The sequence below is a fragment of the Equus przewalskii genome, chromosome 1 (genome assembly GCF_037783145.1).
Source record: "Equus przewalskii isolate Varuska chromosome 1, EquPr2, whole genome shotgun sequence".
NCBI lineage: Eukaryota > Metazoa > Chordata > Mammalia > Perissodactyla > Equidae > Equus > Equus przewalskii.
In genome coordinates this window covers 60,158,123-60,172,682 of record NC_091831.1, presented here as the reverse complement: position 1 = coordinate 60,172,682, position 14,560 = coordinate 60,158,123, and the positions used below count along the sequence as shown (strand labels likewise).

Genomic DNA, 14,560 nt, shown 5'->3' with positions numbered 1-14,560 from the left:
TGAGTAATTCCCCTCTCTTACTGCTGTGTTTTCTCTTTTCTATTGCCCATTCCTCCTTCATAAGAAGAGACATGTTTGTGTTATTTCAAAAAGATTTGTAAATTTCCTTCCTCAAATCTGCAGTGTCTGAGGGACTTGTACACCTCTTATTTAATTCAATATTAAAACTATTTGACTGCTTCCTCTGTGCAAGATATTTTGCAAGGCTGTACGAATTGGTACAGAATTAAGACGTGGCGCTGTTTTGTTTTGTTTTGTTTAAGATTAGCCCTGAGCTAACATCTGTTGCCAGTCTTTTTTTTTTTTCCTCTTCTTTTCCCCAAGGCCTCCCACTACATTGTTGTATATTCTAGTTGTAGGTCCTTCTAGTTGTGCTATGTGGGATGCCGCCCCAGCATGGCTTCATGAGTGGTGCTAGGATCCAAACCAGCAAAACCCTGGTATGCTGCAGTGGAGTGTGCGAACTCAACCACTCAGCCACGATCCTGGCCCCGACGTGGCCCTGTTTTTAAGGAACATTCAGTCTTTTTTTCGTTTATGTGAAGAGACACTGCTCAATACAGGAGGCAAGGGGGAGAGGCCATATTGTCATAAAAATACATGCAACTTTCTTTGTATGATTTAATATATATATATGTATTTTTTTTTTGAGGAAGATTAGCCCTGAGCTAACTGCTGCCAATCCTCCTCTTTTTGCTGAAGAAGACTGGCCCTGAGCTAACATCCATCCCCATTTTCCTCCACTTTATATGTGGGACACCTACCACAGCATGGCTTGCCAAGCAATGCCATGTCCGCACCTGGGATCTGAACCGGTCAACCCCGGGCCACCGAAGTGGAATGTGCGCACTTAACCGCTGCGCCATCGGGCTGGCCCTGATTTAATATATTTTAAATCAAAGATTCTCTTAAAATGATTGACTGTGAAGTGTCTGACCTTTAAAAGAATGGAACCACTGAGACCGTATTTTTCCTCTGGAAACAAACTGCAGGGACAGTGTAGCTACACTCACTGATGCATTCTTGGGTTTGGTAAAGCCCGACTGGGTAAGGAGTTTGCGTTCAGCCTTTTTCCCATTACAGTCGTGCATCATTTAATGACGAGGATGTGTTCTAAGAAATGCATCGTTAGGCGATTTCATTGTTGTGTGAACATCATCGAATGTACTTACACAAACCTAGATGGTAGAGCCTTCTACACACCTAGGCTACATGGTACTGATCTAATGGGACCACTGTCGTATATGCGGTTTATGATTGACTGAAATGTCATAAAGCAGCACATGACTGTACTTAGTAGTCATCTGTTACTAAAACTTAAGTATTGAACACGGTGTCTATTCTGTTCTGTTATTCTCGCAAGCCTCCACCCTTGCCCTTCTCAGAAGGATGGCTTCCTCACATTACACTGAGAAAATGTAGCCAACCCATCAACTTCCTTTTTTCCTTCACAATCTACCTATTTTTATCTTTCCGAACAGTGGCATGCATTATCTCTGATGAGATGAATCCCTTCACTTATTCTCACGGCCCCATTTCTTCTTATCTCTTCAAAGACCTGGCACCATCAATTACTCCACCCTGCAGGGCATTTCCAGTTCCCTCCTCCCTCCAACATTTTTTGAATGCCCAGTCTTTGAGGTGCAGTAGACCCTAGGGCTTCTTGTTGATAATTAGAGCTCCCGAGGGTGAGGGCTAAGATTCTAGGGGTGCATAGCTGGGCAGCAAAACTGTGCCCATGTGTGGGCAAATTTTGTAAAGGAAGGCTTGAGAGAGGAGGTTCCTTTGCTGAATAAGGAGTTTGCAGTCTGACGGAGTAGCATTTTAGGAAAAGGGAATAAGTAGCAAGCACTGTTGTATGGCATGTAAAGGAAGTTGGATTTTCATTTGGTCATTTGTTTATTCATCAAAAATTTATTAAATGCCCGCTGTGTGCTAGGCACTGTGCTAGGCTGTGAATGGAATGGTGAATAAAGCCAGACACAGTCATTGCCCCCATGTAGTTTACACACTAAAGGAGAAAGCAGATGTTAACAAATAACAGATAAGTATATAACTGCCAAGTGTGATAAAGACAAAGCAGGGAGGAAATGATACTCTGTTAAAGAGAGAAAATATTTGGCAACTTAGACTAGGGGAGGGCAGGGTCAAGGAAAGCCTTTCCAAGGAATTGATACTGAATTGAGATCTGGAGGTGTGGGAATTTGCAGGCCCTTGCATCATTTGCAAGGAATGATGGAAGGTTCTTTCCACCTTTTGTTCTAGGCAGAAGAAAATGCAGAGCAGAAGCCCTGAGGTGAGAAAAAGCCTAGCAAATTCCAGTTATGAATGAGGCATGATGAGAGAGAGGTAGGGTGACATGAGATGATCATGTGAAGAAATGAGAGTGGCTTGAATTGAGGGAGTAGCAATAGATAAGAGAAAAAAGACGAAAGACAAGCAGAATACGTTTTTAAAAAATGCATATCAAGATAAATCGTAATGGAACTGCAGAACACTAAAGACAGAGAGAAGATCATAGAAGTTACCTACAAAGGATTGACAACTGTAGGGATACTGGACTTCTCAGTAGCAACAATGGAAGCCAAAAGACAGCAGAACTTTTCCAGAGAAAATAACTGTCAACCTGGAATTGTGTACTCAGGGAAAAAAATTCTAGACCAAAGGTGAAATAAAGACTTTTATAGATTAAAAAAATTTAGAGAATTTGTCACTATGAGATATCTACAGTAAAGCAACTTCTAGAGGATATATTTCAGGAAAAGGAAAATGTATCTAGAAAGTCTGAGGTTAAGAAGGATAGTATGAGAAGCAGAAAGGAATGGTAAATAAATGTATATAAAATGGCAAACATTGTCTACATAAAATTTTATATTTGGGAGAGTTTTAAAAAATGATCGAGCTAACATTCAGCTAATATAAATGTCAGCTAACAGCATGTAAGTCAGGACTAAGGGGAATTCTGGAGTTGAAGTATTCTAGAGGTTTTTTTTATTATTTAGGCGGGGAGGTTGTTAAAATATGATTTAACTTTGTTAAGATAAATGTGCATAGTAAAATTTTAAAAGTAAGTCTAAAAATAGTGTGTATAAATCCCAAACAAATGGAGAAAAAAAGGAACAAATGCAAATTCAATTCAAAAAGGGGCAAGTGTAGAAAAAGTGAAATGAGTAGAAATTAAAATGTAGGGAAGTACAAAGAAGTCCAAACATATAATATATGTTAATGGAATAAACTCACCAATTAAGAAAGAAATTAAAAGATTAGATGTAAACAAAATTCATTTATATGCCCCCTCACAAGAGACACATTCACAACATAAGGTTGAAATAATATAAAAGAAAAAGATATACTAGGCAAATACCAAGGAAAGGTGGCATAACAGAATTAATATTAAGCATGATAGGCTTAAAGAAAAAATCCATGATTAGAAGTAGAGAGGACTGTTATGTAATGATAAAAGGTTCCGTTTACCAGGAAGATAATAATATTCTAAACTCATATGAACCTAGTAGAACGGCCTCAAAGTAGAGTAAGCCAAATTTGTATAATTAACTTTTTATTGGGGAGAAATCGAGAAATCCATCATCAGAGGAGAAGATTGCAACATACCTTCCAATTATGGGTAGGTCAAGCAGATATAAAATCGGTAAAGATAGAGAAGATTTTAACATTTAACAAGTTTAATGTAATAATCATCTCTGGAATTATATACCCAGCAATTAGAGAATTCATGTTCTTTTCAAACACATGGAATAGTTGAAAAAAATTGATTACATGGTAGATCATAAAGTAAGGCTTAATAAATTTCAATGAGTTGATATCTTGTAAATCACATTTTCTGACCAGAAATGAAACAAGGTTATCTACAATTACCAAGTTGTTAGAAATAATAAGAGAGTTTAGCAAAGTGATTGACCATAAAATTTGTATAATAAAATCAATTGCTTTTCTAAATACCAGCAACAAACAGAAAAAATCACTTATAAAAGACATCATCAATTTACAGTAGGAACAAAAGCCATAAGGTACTTTGAAAGAGATATAACAAAGTATGTGCCAGATGTTTTTGCAGGAGATTATAAATTATAAATAAATTGAGAGACTGCCCATGTTCAATGATAGATTTAGTTTCATAAAAGATGTCAGTTTTCCCCAAATAGTTCTATATAAATTTAATGCAATTATATGCTACATATGTAATTTAAATGAAGAGCCAGGAACAGGAGGGGAAAGTATTTAAAGCTATTACAGTAATCTGGGTGAGAAGCAAGGAAGGCCTGAACTGGAATAGGAGCAATGAGAGTTGGTACATGGATGCAACAATAGTAAAATCTGCTTGATTTGGCAATTTTCTGAAAGAATGTAGGAGTCAGATGAATGTGATCCGTTATGACTAAGCTAGTTTATCTCAGAAATGTAAAGATGAATTAAGACCAAGAAATCTAATAATATTCTACTCAATTGATCAAATTTAAAAAATAATATCTAAATACATGCCTAAAAGGCTTTTGATGAATTTCAACCCATTTTTTTAATTAAAAACTTTCAGAAAATAGGGGCTGACCCCGTGGCCGAGTGGTTAAGTTCGCGCGCTCCGCTGCAGGCGGCCCAGTGTTTCGTTGGTTCGAATCCTGGGCGCGGACATGGCACTGCTCATCAAACCACGCTGAGTCAGCGTCCCACATGCCACAACTAGAAGGACCCACAACGAAGAATACACAACTATGTACCAGGGGGCTTTGGAGAGAAAAAGGAAAAAATAAATAAATAAAATCTTTAAAAAAAAAATTTTTCAGAAAATAGAATAGAAAGATATTGCCTAATATGATAATTACTGATTTTAAAGCAAAAATCGACAATCATATTGAGCAATAATTTACTGGGTTTATTCCCATTATAATCAGAAATCAAACATGGTTGCCTACAATAACCATTAATCTTAAACACATTGTTTCTGAAAGTTCTAGCCAATAACTAAGCTATAAAACAGAGACAATTGAAAAGAAAACAAAAATTGTCATTATTTGCAGATAACACACTAGTTTAAAGAAGCTTTAAAATTGATAAGAGATCAGTAAAAGTTTGGGTTAGCTTCTCACACTCTGCTTTGGCAGTCCGGGGTTTGCAGGTTCAGATCCAGGCATGGACCTGGCATCGCTCATCAAGCCATGCTGTGGTGACATCCTACATAAAATAGAGGAAGATTGGCACAGATGTTAGCTCAGGGCCAATCTTCCTCACACACACACACACAAAAGTAGGAAAAGAGCATATGAGAAAAATAAATCAGTTCATCTGAATACATAAAAATGTTATCAGTAGCTATTTCCAGATAGCAAGTAATTTTTTTTCATTTACCTTATGTGGTTTTCCCCCCTTTTTTTGGTATAACAGACAAATGTTCAGGTATACTTGGTCAGGTCAAAGTCAGTATGTGTTTGTAGGTGGTAGAATTATCGTTTGATCCAGTTCTGTTTGCTTGTAAAGCCTCTGCTTATGATGGGACAGAAAAAGGGGATTAAGAATAATTGGAGACTGACTACTTTTTCGAGAACTTTGGTGTAAAAAAGGTGAGTGAGGTATATATAGGTAATTTGAGTTAAATTTCACAACTATGCAGCTCAGCATCACTGTACCATCTTCAGGTTTGCCATCTTCCTTTCACAGCCAAGCTGCTTTTAACATTGTTTTCCTTATAAAAATAAAGCCTTACAGATGGGTGAGTGAAAATTAAATGGCTCCTTTCTCCCTGCCCTGATTCTCCCACTTTTCCGACCCAGTAGATATGTAAGTAGAACAAACGCTGCTGAGAGTCGTTTTCTGTGCATGTTATTTTACACAAATGGGATCCCATAACACATATAGTTCAGTTTGTTCTTCTCATGAAATATAACCTAGGCATTACTTTTATGTCAGTGTTTATAGAGCCTGTGGAATACTACTACATCAGTCTTTCTAAGCCATAGCCTATATACCACAGGACTTCTTTGCTTAAAAATCTCCTATCATTTCACACCATCTTTTGAATTAATTCATGTTCCTCAGTTTAGCATTCAGGATCTTCCTGTATGAAACCAATTTAATATTTCAGCATGATCTTCCACTGTCTTATACTTGCCCAAAGCCCCAGCCAGCTTCACTGCTTGTTGATGATCCTTTGTGTCTTTGTTAATATTGTTCCTTGTGACTAAAATTTTTCTCATGTTACTCTTCATCTTTTTGTGCCCAAATCCTATCTTGCCTTCTTGCTGTCCTTTCTGCTTTGTCTCCAGTAGACTATAAGATTCTTGGGGGCAGGGAGTATGTCTTATTCAGCATTGTCTATCCAGTGCCTTTTTTATAAAGATTGGTACCTGAGCTAACAACTGTTGCCAATCTTTTTTTTTTTTTTCTGCTTTATCTCCCCAAATCCCTCTCGGTAGAGAGTTGTATATCCTAGTTGCAGATCCTTCTAGTTGTGGCATGTGGGATGCCACCTCAGGGTAGCCTGATGAGCAGTGCTATGTGCATGCCCAGCGTCCAAACTGGCAAAACCCTGGGCCACCGCAGCAGATCGCGCGAACTTAACCACTTGGCCACGGGGCCAGTCCCTCCAGTGCCTTTTTTAATGCATAGCTCACATTAGATGTTCAGTGAATGTTTGTTGCTTATTTAAGTCATTCACCCAAGTGCACCTGATATACAAGATGAATTGGCTACAGTTAGCTTCCTATCCTAAGCCCATCCTCCTAGTAGTTTATTCTGGTCCCAGCCCAGCTATAATCTCTTCCACTTTTAAAGTACACAAAGCACATTGCTGGTGTCATTATCAAAGTCATCTTTATGGTTCTCTTAACAGATTGTAAGCTCCTTAATAACAAGGACTATGTTTGCTGTGTGTTTTATTCTTATAGTGACTAGCATAATGCCTGTATACAGTAAGCACTCACGAAATACTAATTGGATAGAACTGAATTAAGTTTGCACTTTTAAGGGAGGCAGTGATCATTCTGCAGCACAACTCCATATCTGTAAAGATGGCTCTGGAATGCTTAAGCTTTGTAGCACTTAGAGGCCTTTAAACTAAAGAGCTTAGATTTAAGGCATTGGTAACTGGCTTCTGTTTTTAAACACAAAGCACTAAATGATAAAGCTGCTTAAGAATAATTAATTTTTTTCTCATAGCAACCCTCTATTACTTTTAGTTCACTTATGAGGAAGCAAAGGCATAGAGAAGCTTGATGACTCATTCATAATCAAACAGGAGAGGATGAGTGGAGTAAGAATTGAAAGACTATACTGTTGGAAAAATATTGACATATTGTCAAGTGTAGTATCCATGATGTCAACCTGAAATTTAGTGATTGTACCCAAGCACCCTTAAGTTCTCTTAATAGAACTCCAAAGTTTTTGTTATCTGTGAATTCATGCATGCAGCAACTATTTGTTGAGCACTGATTATGTGTCAGTTAGGCATTAATGTAGGTGCCAGGAGAAAGCAGTGAAGAAGATAAAGAGCCAGCCTTCATGGAGTGCACAAAGCAAAACTGGCTGCCAGGAGATGGGATTCTGGTCCCTCTGTCCTCACTTTGAACAACTCAGTCTGTCTGTGTTTCATTTCCTCTTGTGTAAAACGAGCAGGTTAGATTAGAAATTTTTAAAGAACGTTAGTCCCTTTAAAGTTCTAAGTGTGTAAATTGGACAGAAATCATAATTTTCCAGAAAGACAACAGTAGAACTGGTTTCTTTCATTTAGTCTATTTAATTCCCTTTTTGTAGTATTTCTTGCTCCTTGCTTCTACGTAGTTGAACTCTCTCCACTTCTCTTTCTTTAATAGAGGAAAGAGAAAAGCAAGGCATCCTTCTGTTGTGATTTGTAATTGAAGTGGATTTTGAAGTGCTTGGTTATGTCTAGACTTAAGTCATGTTGTAATATTTAAAAATATTTCAAAACTTTGTGGTTCTTTGGTGTTAATGAGAAACTTTAGACCCATTATAATGTAGGTCTTTGCTTGGAGATCCATATGCACAATTAATTTAATCAATTAACTGCAAAATCAGAGTGATGTGCAGTATGAATGTATTTTATTTTCCCCTTAGGAATGGAGAGACAAAGTCATTTTCTTTCTTTCTTTCTTTCTTTCTTTCTTTTTTTTGTTTGAGGAAGATTAGCCCTGAGCTAACATCTGTGCCAGTCTTCCTCTATTTTATGTATAGGTCGCCACCACAGCATGGCTTACGAGTGGTGTAGTTCTGTGCCTGGGATCTGAACCCTCAAACCTGGGCTGCTGAAGTGGACTGCACTGAACTTAACTACTATGCCACAGGGCCGGCCCCACAAGGTTGTTTTCTTGAATCAGTCCTCTTTCTCCATCCTTAGCAGTATTTTATTGGCTAGCCCTTCTCATTGCTGGCTTAAACTCCTCTAAAAGGTATCTGAAATGATATTTTAGAAAAATATTTCATGACTTGAAAAAATATTCAGGGTATATTAAATGAAAAATCAGGTTATAAAAAATGTTTTGTCTTTTTTAAATTGATGTGTATCTGTATAAAAAGGTTTAAAAATTATATAATAAAAGTTAAATGTTTGTGGATGGTGAGGTCATGTTTTCCTTTTTATACTTTTCTGCATTTTCCATTTTTTCTATAATGAGCATGTATTATTTTTGTATTTAGGAAAAAATTAACTATGTAAGGAAGCATAACATCTCTCTTAACTGGCTTCCATACTTTTAATTTTCCCCTGTGTATCTTGCTTCTTACAAACCTTCATTGGTTCCCTATGGCCCACCAAAAAGTTTCCAGCCCTGGCTGACACATGCACAGGTACCTTCACAGCACGCTTTGGCCTGCTTTTCCATTTCATTGCTGCCCTTCCCCACTGTGGGTTTCTCATGAATCCTTGAGTGTATTGTTTTCTTTGATGTTCAATCTTTCCGTTGTTCAGGACAAAAATTCTTTTAGAATCAACTTTAACTCTTGATTTTAGCATATCAGAAAAGCTACTGCTTCTCACCACCTCCACCACTGCCGCCCCAGCCACCTGGGTGGTTGCAACAGCCTCCTAACTGCCTTCCTGCTGCCATCCTTGTCCTCGTCACCATCTGTCCTCCACATGGCAACTAGAGGTTTTCTTTAAAATGTCAGTCAGATCATGTCATTCTTCTACTAAAAAGCCTCCAAAAGCTCCCCACCTCACTCAGAGTAAAAGCCAAAGTCTTTACAAGGGCCTAAGAGCCCTGTGTAAGCCCATGTGACCTAGTCCTCTCTACCTCTCCAACCTCATCATCTCTCTCTCTCCAGTCTCACTCTATGCACTGGCTTTTTACTATTCCTCAATCATACCATGCATATGCTGCCTCAAATGTCTGTACTTGTTGTTCCCTTTCTCTGGAATGCTCTTCCCTCAGGTCTCAGCCCAAATGTCAATTTCTAGGAAGGCCTTCCCTGATGACCCTATCTAAGATAGTACACTTACCCCCAATCACTTCTTCTCCCTCTTTTTCATTTCATTTTCTTCATGGTGCTTAGCGCCATCTGATGTAGTATATGTATATTTGTTTACTGTCTGTGTCCTTCCGCTAGAATGTAAGCTGCTCAAGGGCAGGGACTTCTTTTCACCTCTGTATTCCCACCACCTTTGAGCACATCAGCCCTCCTGTCCCCTTTGAGATCTTGTTCTGTTAATTCTCTTTATTGCCTCGAGTTTCATCTTCCTTCTCTGTTGGATAATTTCTTATTGTCAATGAGCATTTTCAACTCATTCTCCTCATTGAAAACATGCAAACAGGCTGTCCTCAACTCTGTATCTTCTCATTATCAAGACATTAGACTCCTTCCTTTCAAGTTTCTTGAAAGAGTTTATGTGCACTCATCTCCTCGCCCCTCCTCTGCCTTCTCCCTTGGTCCTCTGTAACAAGGCTGCTGTCTCCAGTGTGCCAGCAACGCTGCTTTGGCAAAGTTCTCTAATAACGTTCCAATGGTGAGAAATAAGTAGGCACATTTTGCTCTTTTTCCTACTTTACTTTTCTATAGCATTGTACTATACTGATTATTCCTTTTTTTCCCCTTGTAATTCTTCTTTCAGCCTTGCTGAAGTCTTCCTTTTCGATTGTCTTTGCTGTTTCCTTCTCTGCCACTTTCCTTACATAGGAGTGTCCATAGGCTTCTCTCTCTGTCCTTAGCCCTCTTCTTCTTGCTCTGAGTCCCCGTCGCCCCATGACTGCATCTGTCCCATGACTTTGACTCCTGTTTTTCACTAATGACTCCTGAATCTGTATCTTTGGCCTGGATTTTTCTCTTGATCTTGAGGCTTATATCTCCATTTATCTCCTGAATATGTCCTACTTGATATCCCGTGCCACATATGCAGAAGCACACACAGTATAAACCTCTCCCAGAACAACACAAGATAATAATAGCAGTTGCTTCTCCATGGCTCCCCTCCTTGGTCAGTGACCCACCTGGTTATCTCAGGCAGACTCTTGGGAGTCACTCTCAGCTGCTTCCTCTCCCTTCGCCCTGCTGTGTTAGAGTGGGCACCAGCTTCTCTCTCACATATCTCTTTTGAGTCCATTCCCTTGTCTTAGTTATTGCCCCTGCCATAGTTTAGATCTTCATCCTTTTCTCCTTTATAGCGTGGTCCTTAAGAGCATGGACTCTGAAGCCAGACTGCATGGGTTCTAATTTTGGATGTGCCACTTATTATATGACCTTAGTCAAGTTTCATAACTTCTTGGTGCCTCAGTTTCCTCATTGGTAAAATAGGGATAATAATTTATTATGAAGATTAAATAAGTTAACAGCTATAAAGTGCTTAGAACAGTGCCTGCTACTTCATGTTTGTTGTTATTTCCACTATTACAGTACCACTCAGCTGACCTCTGTACCTCTAGTCTCTTCCCCTTCGTAAAGCATTTTCTACTCTGCCACAGAGTCAGCTTTCAAAAATGGACATTTGACCACATCATTCCCTTTTAAAAAGTTTCGGTGGCTCTCAGTGGTCTGACCACCACTTACCTCCGGTTCATCTCTAGTGCCCATTTTCTCTCGCTCTGGTACAGCTGTATCAGACAGTTGGCAGTTTCCCAGATAAGCTGTGGCAGTGCATGCGCTGGTGTCTTTGCACATGCTCTTTCTTCTTCTCGAAGTGTCCTTCCTTCCCTGGTTTTATGTATGAATTTTTAATGATTCTTCAAGACCATGTTTATTTTTCACCTTCAATTCTTAGTTTTTAATCAGTCAAATCCATCAGTTAACCAGTCACAGCCAATAGGTACTGAAAGTCAAGTATAAGGGTGCTCTGGCAGGTGTAAGACAAATATAACATACTTTTGAGGAACATACAATCTTGTAGGGGAAGGAGACAGGCAGACTTGAAACATTAAGGAACCATCCTTGAGAATGCTAAGGAAAGCACACATTATAAGTGGGGCGGCATCTCAAAGAAGGGCGGAATCACTGCTCACCCCAGAGATGGGAGAGTGGGGCAGTTAGGGGAGTTAGAAAGGCTTCATGGAAAAGGGAATTTGAGTTGGGCCTGGAAGGAGAGTGAGATTTGCGTGGGTGGAGGGAGGGAGTGGAGACTCCAGCCCAGGGAACAGAAAGCATAGAGCTGAGGCAGTTGGCAGTTGCTAAGTGGAGGAACCCTGTTAAGAAAATGTGTATGGGGGCTGGCCCAGTGGTTAAGTTCGCGCGCTCCACTGCAGGCGGCCCAGTGTTTCGTTGGTTCGAATCCTGGGCGCGGACATGGCACTGCTCATCAAACCACGCTGAGGCGGCATCCCACATGCCACAGCTAGAAGGACCCACAACGAAGAATATACAACTATGTACTGGGGGGCTTTGGGGAGAAAAAGGAAAAAAATAAAATCTTAAAAAAAAAAAAAAATGTGCATGTTGAAGAGTGCCGAGGTCATGAGGCTGCCTCAGCAGCTGCTGTGGCAGGTAGCAGAGTCACCGGTGACACCAGAGCAGGGAGCATCCTGAGGAAATGGCATGTTGTAATGTTCCATCCCATGCTAAGCCACATTGGAGCCTGAGGCAAAAGGAGAATGCAGTAATACTGATCCCATTTTCATTCAGAATTTTGATATTCTGTTCATCAGAATGTGATTTCTTTCTGCATTAATTTTTATTTTTAAAAATAGTGCATTAAAACATGATTTATCTTGAGTACTGCGTTTTTTGGCACCCCCTTAAATTTTGTGCCCAAGGCAAGTGCCTCACTTTTCCCAGTCCTTTATTTCTGCAGGTTGGTAGAGGGGACATGGGTATTTATTTTCTTATTATTAATTGTGGCTTACTCATGTTATAAATATTCTTTGGTTCATAGACAGTATTTCATAAAAGACAAGATAAAGAAATTAAAGTTTTAAGAAGATTAGTTTGGAACTTTGGTGACTGAAAACCATGAAGGGGAAAAGAATTGTTTGTGCTCCTGAGTTCATCTCTGGGGGAAAATAACTCTCGCTGCAGCATATGCAGTGGAGGCAGGAAAGGGTTGTTTTGCCCACGTTTAAGTGGGTGAAAGATAAATGGGGGTTAGGGGTACCAGAGGCTGCTGTCCTCTTGGAGATAGGCCTCCAGCACCTTAGCTGCTGCAGCCAGAACAACTCTGCCTGAGGCAAGCTCTCACAAATGGGCCGCACAAGATAGACTTGGCCCATGTCTCACGTAAAACAAATCCATCCAGCCCTGCTCAAGGAGAAGCTGCTCACTGGCCATAGTGCTCACCACAGGGCCATGGCCCAAGAAGCAATGGAAGATTCATGAACTCTGTGTCTCAGGGCTACTTTCATCCAGGAAAAGAGGTAGTGTGTGACACAAAGAGTATTACTAGTACTTCTCAAAATGTAAAATATAAAAACTGAAATCTATTGCTGATTAATACACAAGTGACTAATTAAAAATTATTTTGAGCCAGGGAAGTCAATTAGCATGCAGCACAAATCTCAAAAAAGGCCAAGGGAAAAGTTGAAAGGTGCAGGCTCCTCCCTGTACTCGTCACCAGCTGCACTGCTCTGTCATTTGATGCGGACCTCCCAGTTAGCACCAGTGTTAAGAGCTTCTCCAAGCTCAGGGTGGATGTTTTGACACAATGGCTCTTACATCAGATAAGTGGGTGGTCACAGAAGATGGCTATTTCCTGAGGCCTAGGACCAAGATCTGCTGCACCACACACTTACTGGGACAATGATCCCTCTTGTTGGCACAACCAGCAGTTGTTCTTCAGAACTGAAGGAGAGAGAAATAGTTTTCCAGATAAACAAAAGCTGAGTTCATCACCACAGACTGGTCTTACAAGAAATATTAAAGGGAGTTGTTGAAACTGTTGAGCAAAACACCTGAACGGAATGAAAACTTCCTGTGCAAGAATAACTTCTGGTGGAGGTACTAGAATGAATAGCCGTCATTGAGATAGAACTCACCTATTGCAAAACCCTTAGCACTTAGAGCTACCCAGAGTCCATATGCGGCATCAGTCAAGCAGCCTATAGATTTTCCCGTAGTTGTCTTTATTGGTACTACTCTTCCACCTCATTGAAACACTAGTATAGTGTCCAAGGCTACTGGGATCTTCACAGCGCATGCTCCTTCCCAGTGAGCAAATGTCTTAGTGTTATACCAGACCTCATTTGATCCTGACAGAGACACATCAGTCCCAGTGGCTTTTGGTTCTGTGACTGGATGAACCAATAAAGCACTTCTTTTAGGCAACTCTGTTGAGCCTGGCTTCTTCAGCTTTATTCTCAAGATGATGAACTTCCATGTTCCTTCAAGACCATATTTAAACCTCCTGTGAAAACCTGGCCCTCTCCATGGACAGGTGATTACCCCCTTAACAATGACCACCGTGATGTATTACAGTTATTGTTTCCGTATCTGTCACAAGGCTGTGAGCTTCATGATGATGGGGACTACAGCCTTTTAGTCTTCCTTTTCTTACATGGGGCCTTGTACAGTGATTGGACCAGAGCAGATGCTCTGTAAACATTGTTGAATTAGTATTCAGGAGTTCATGAGACTGCTAAGATTTTCTGTACTTCTTTCTTCAATTTCTCCAGGCTGCAGGAATTAGTTGATCGAGTACTGGAACGTTTTCAGGCATCTGGACTAATAGTGAAAGAGTGGAATAGTGTGAAACTCCATGCTACAGTCATGAATACTCTATTCAGGAAAGACCCCAATGGTAAGTCCTCCATTGAACTGTAGCACAGTTTATGATCAGCAAGGCCTTGTGATATCCTTCGGGTTTGAATAGAATGGGCTATCAAAGAATCCTGATATATTTTCTTTTTTAGGTCTGTTAGCTTGTTTTAATGAGCACAGTGGAAGTGGGCAGGGACATATCTAGCATGGGACTGTGGCTTTCCAATGTTATTTCTGTCACACATAGCCTTGCAAGATTTAGCAAATAGAAATACAGGATGCCCAGGGAAATTTTAAGTAAACAGTGAATAATTATTTTAGTATAAGTATGGTCAATGCAGTACTTGGTGGCCTTTTTTGAAAAGAAGAAAGGAAGATTAGCTAGTAAAAGTAAATGTTTGACCAGTGGTTCTCAACCAGGGGC

The 14,560-nt window shown here is 39.8% G+C and overlaps 1 protein-coding gene across 2 annotated transcripts in view; it reads left to right on the top strand.

The window, feature by feature from the left end:
- Positions 1 to 14,560, top strand: part of ASCC1 (activating signal cointegrator 1 complex subunit 1) — a 117,838-nt gene that overhangs the window by 69,938 nt on the left and 33,340 nt on the right. For both annotated transcript variants that reach the window (XM_070565396.1, XM_070565405.1), the window contains exon 8: positions 14,052 to 14,176. In XM_070565396.1, the coding sequence (XP_070421497.1) occupies positions 14,052 to 14,176 (125 nt within the window). The remainder of the gene's footprint in view (positions 1 to 14,051; positions 14,177 to 14,560) is intronic.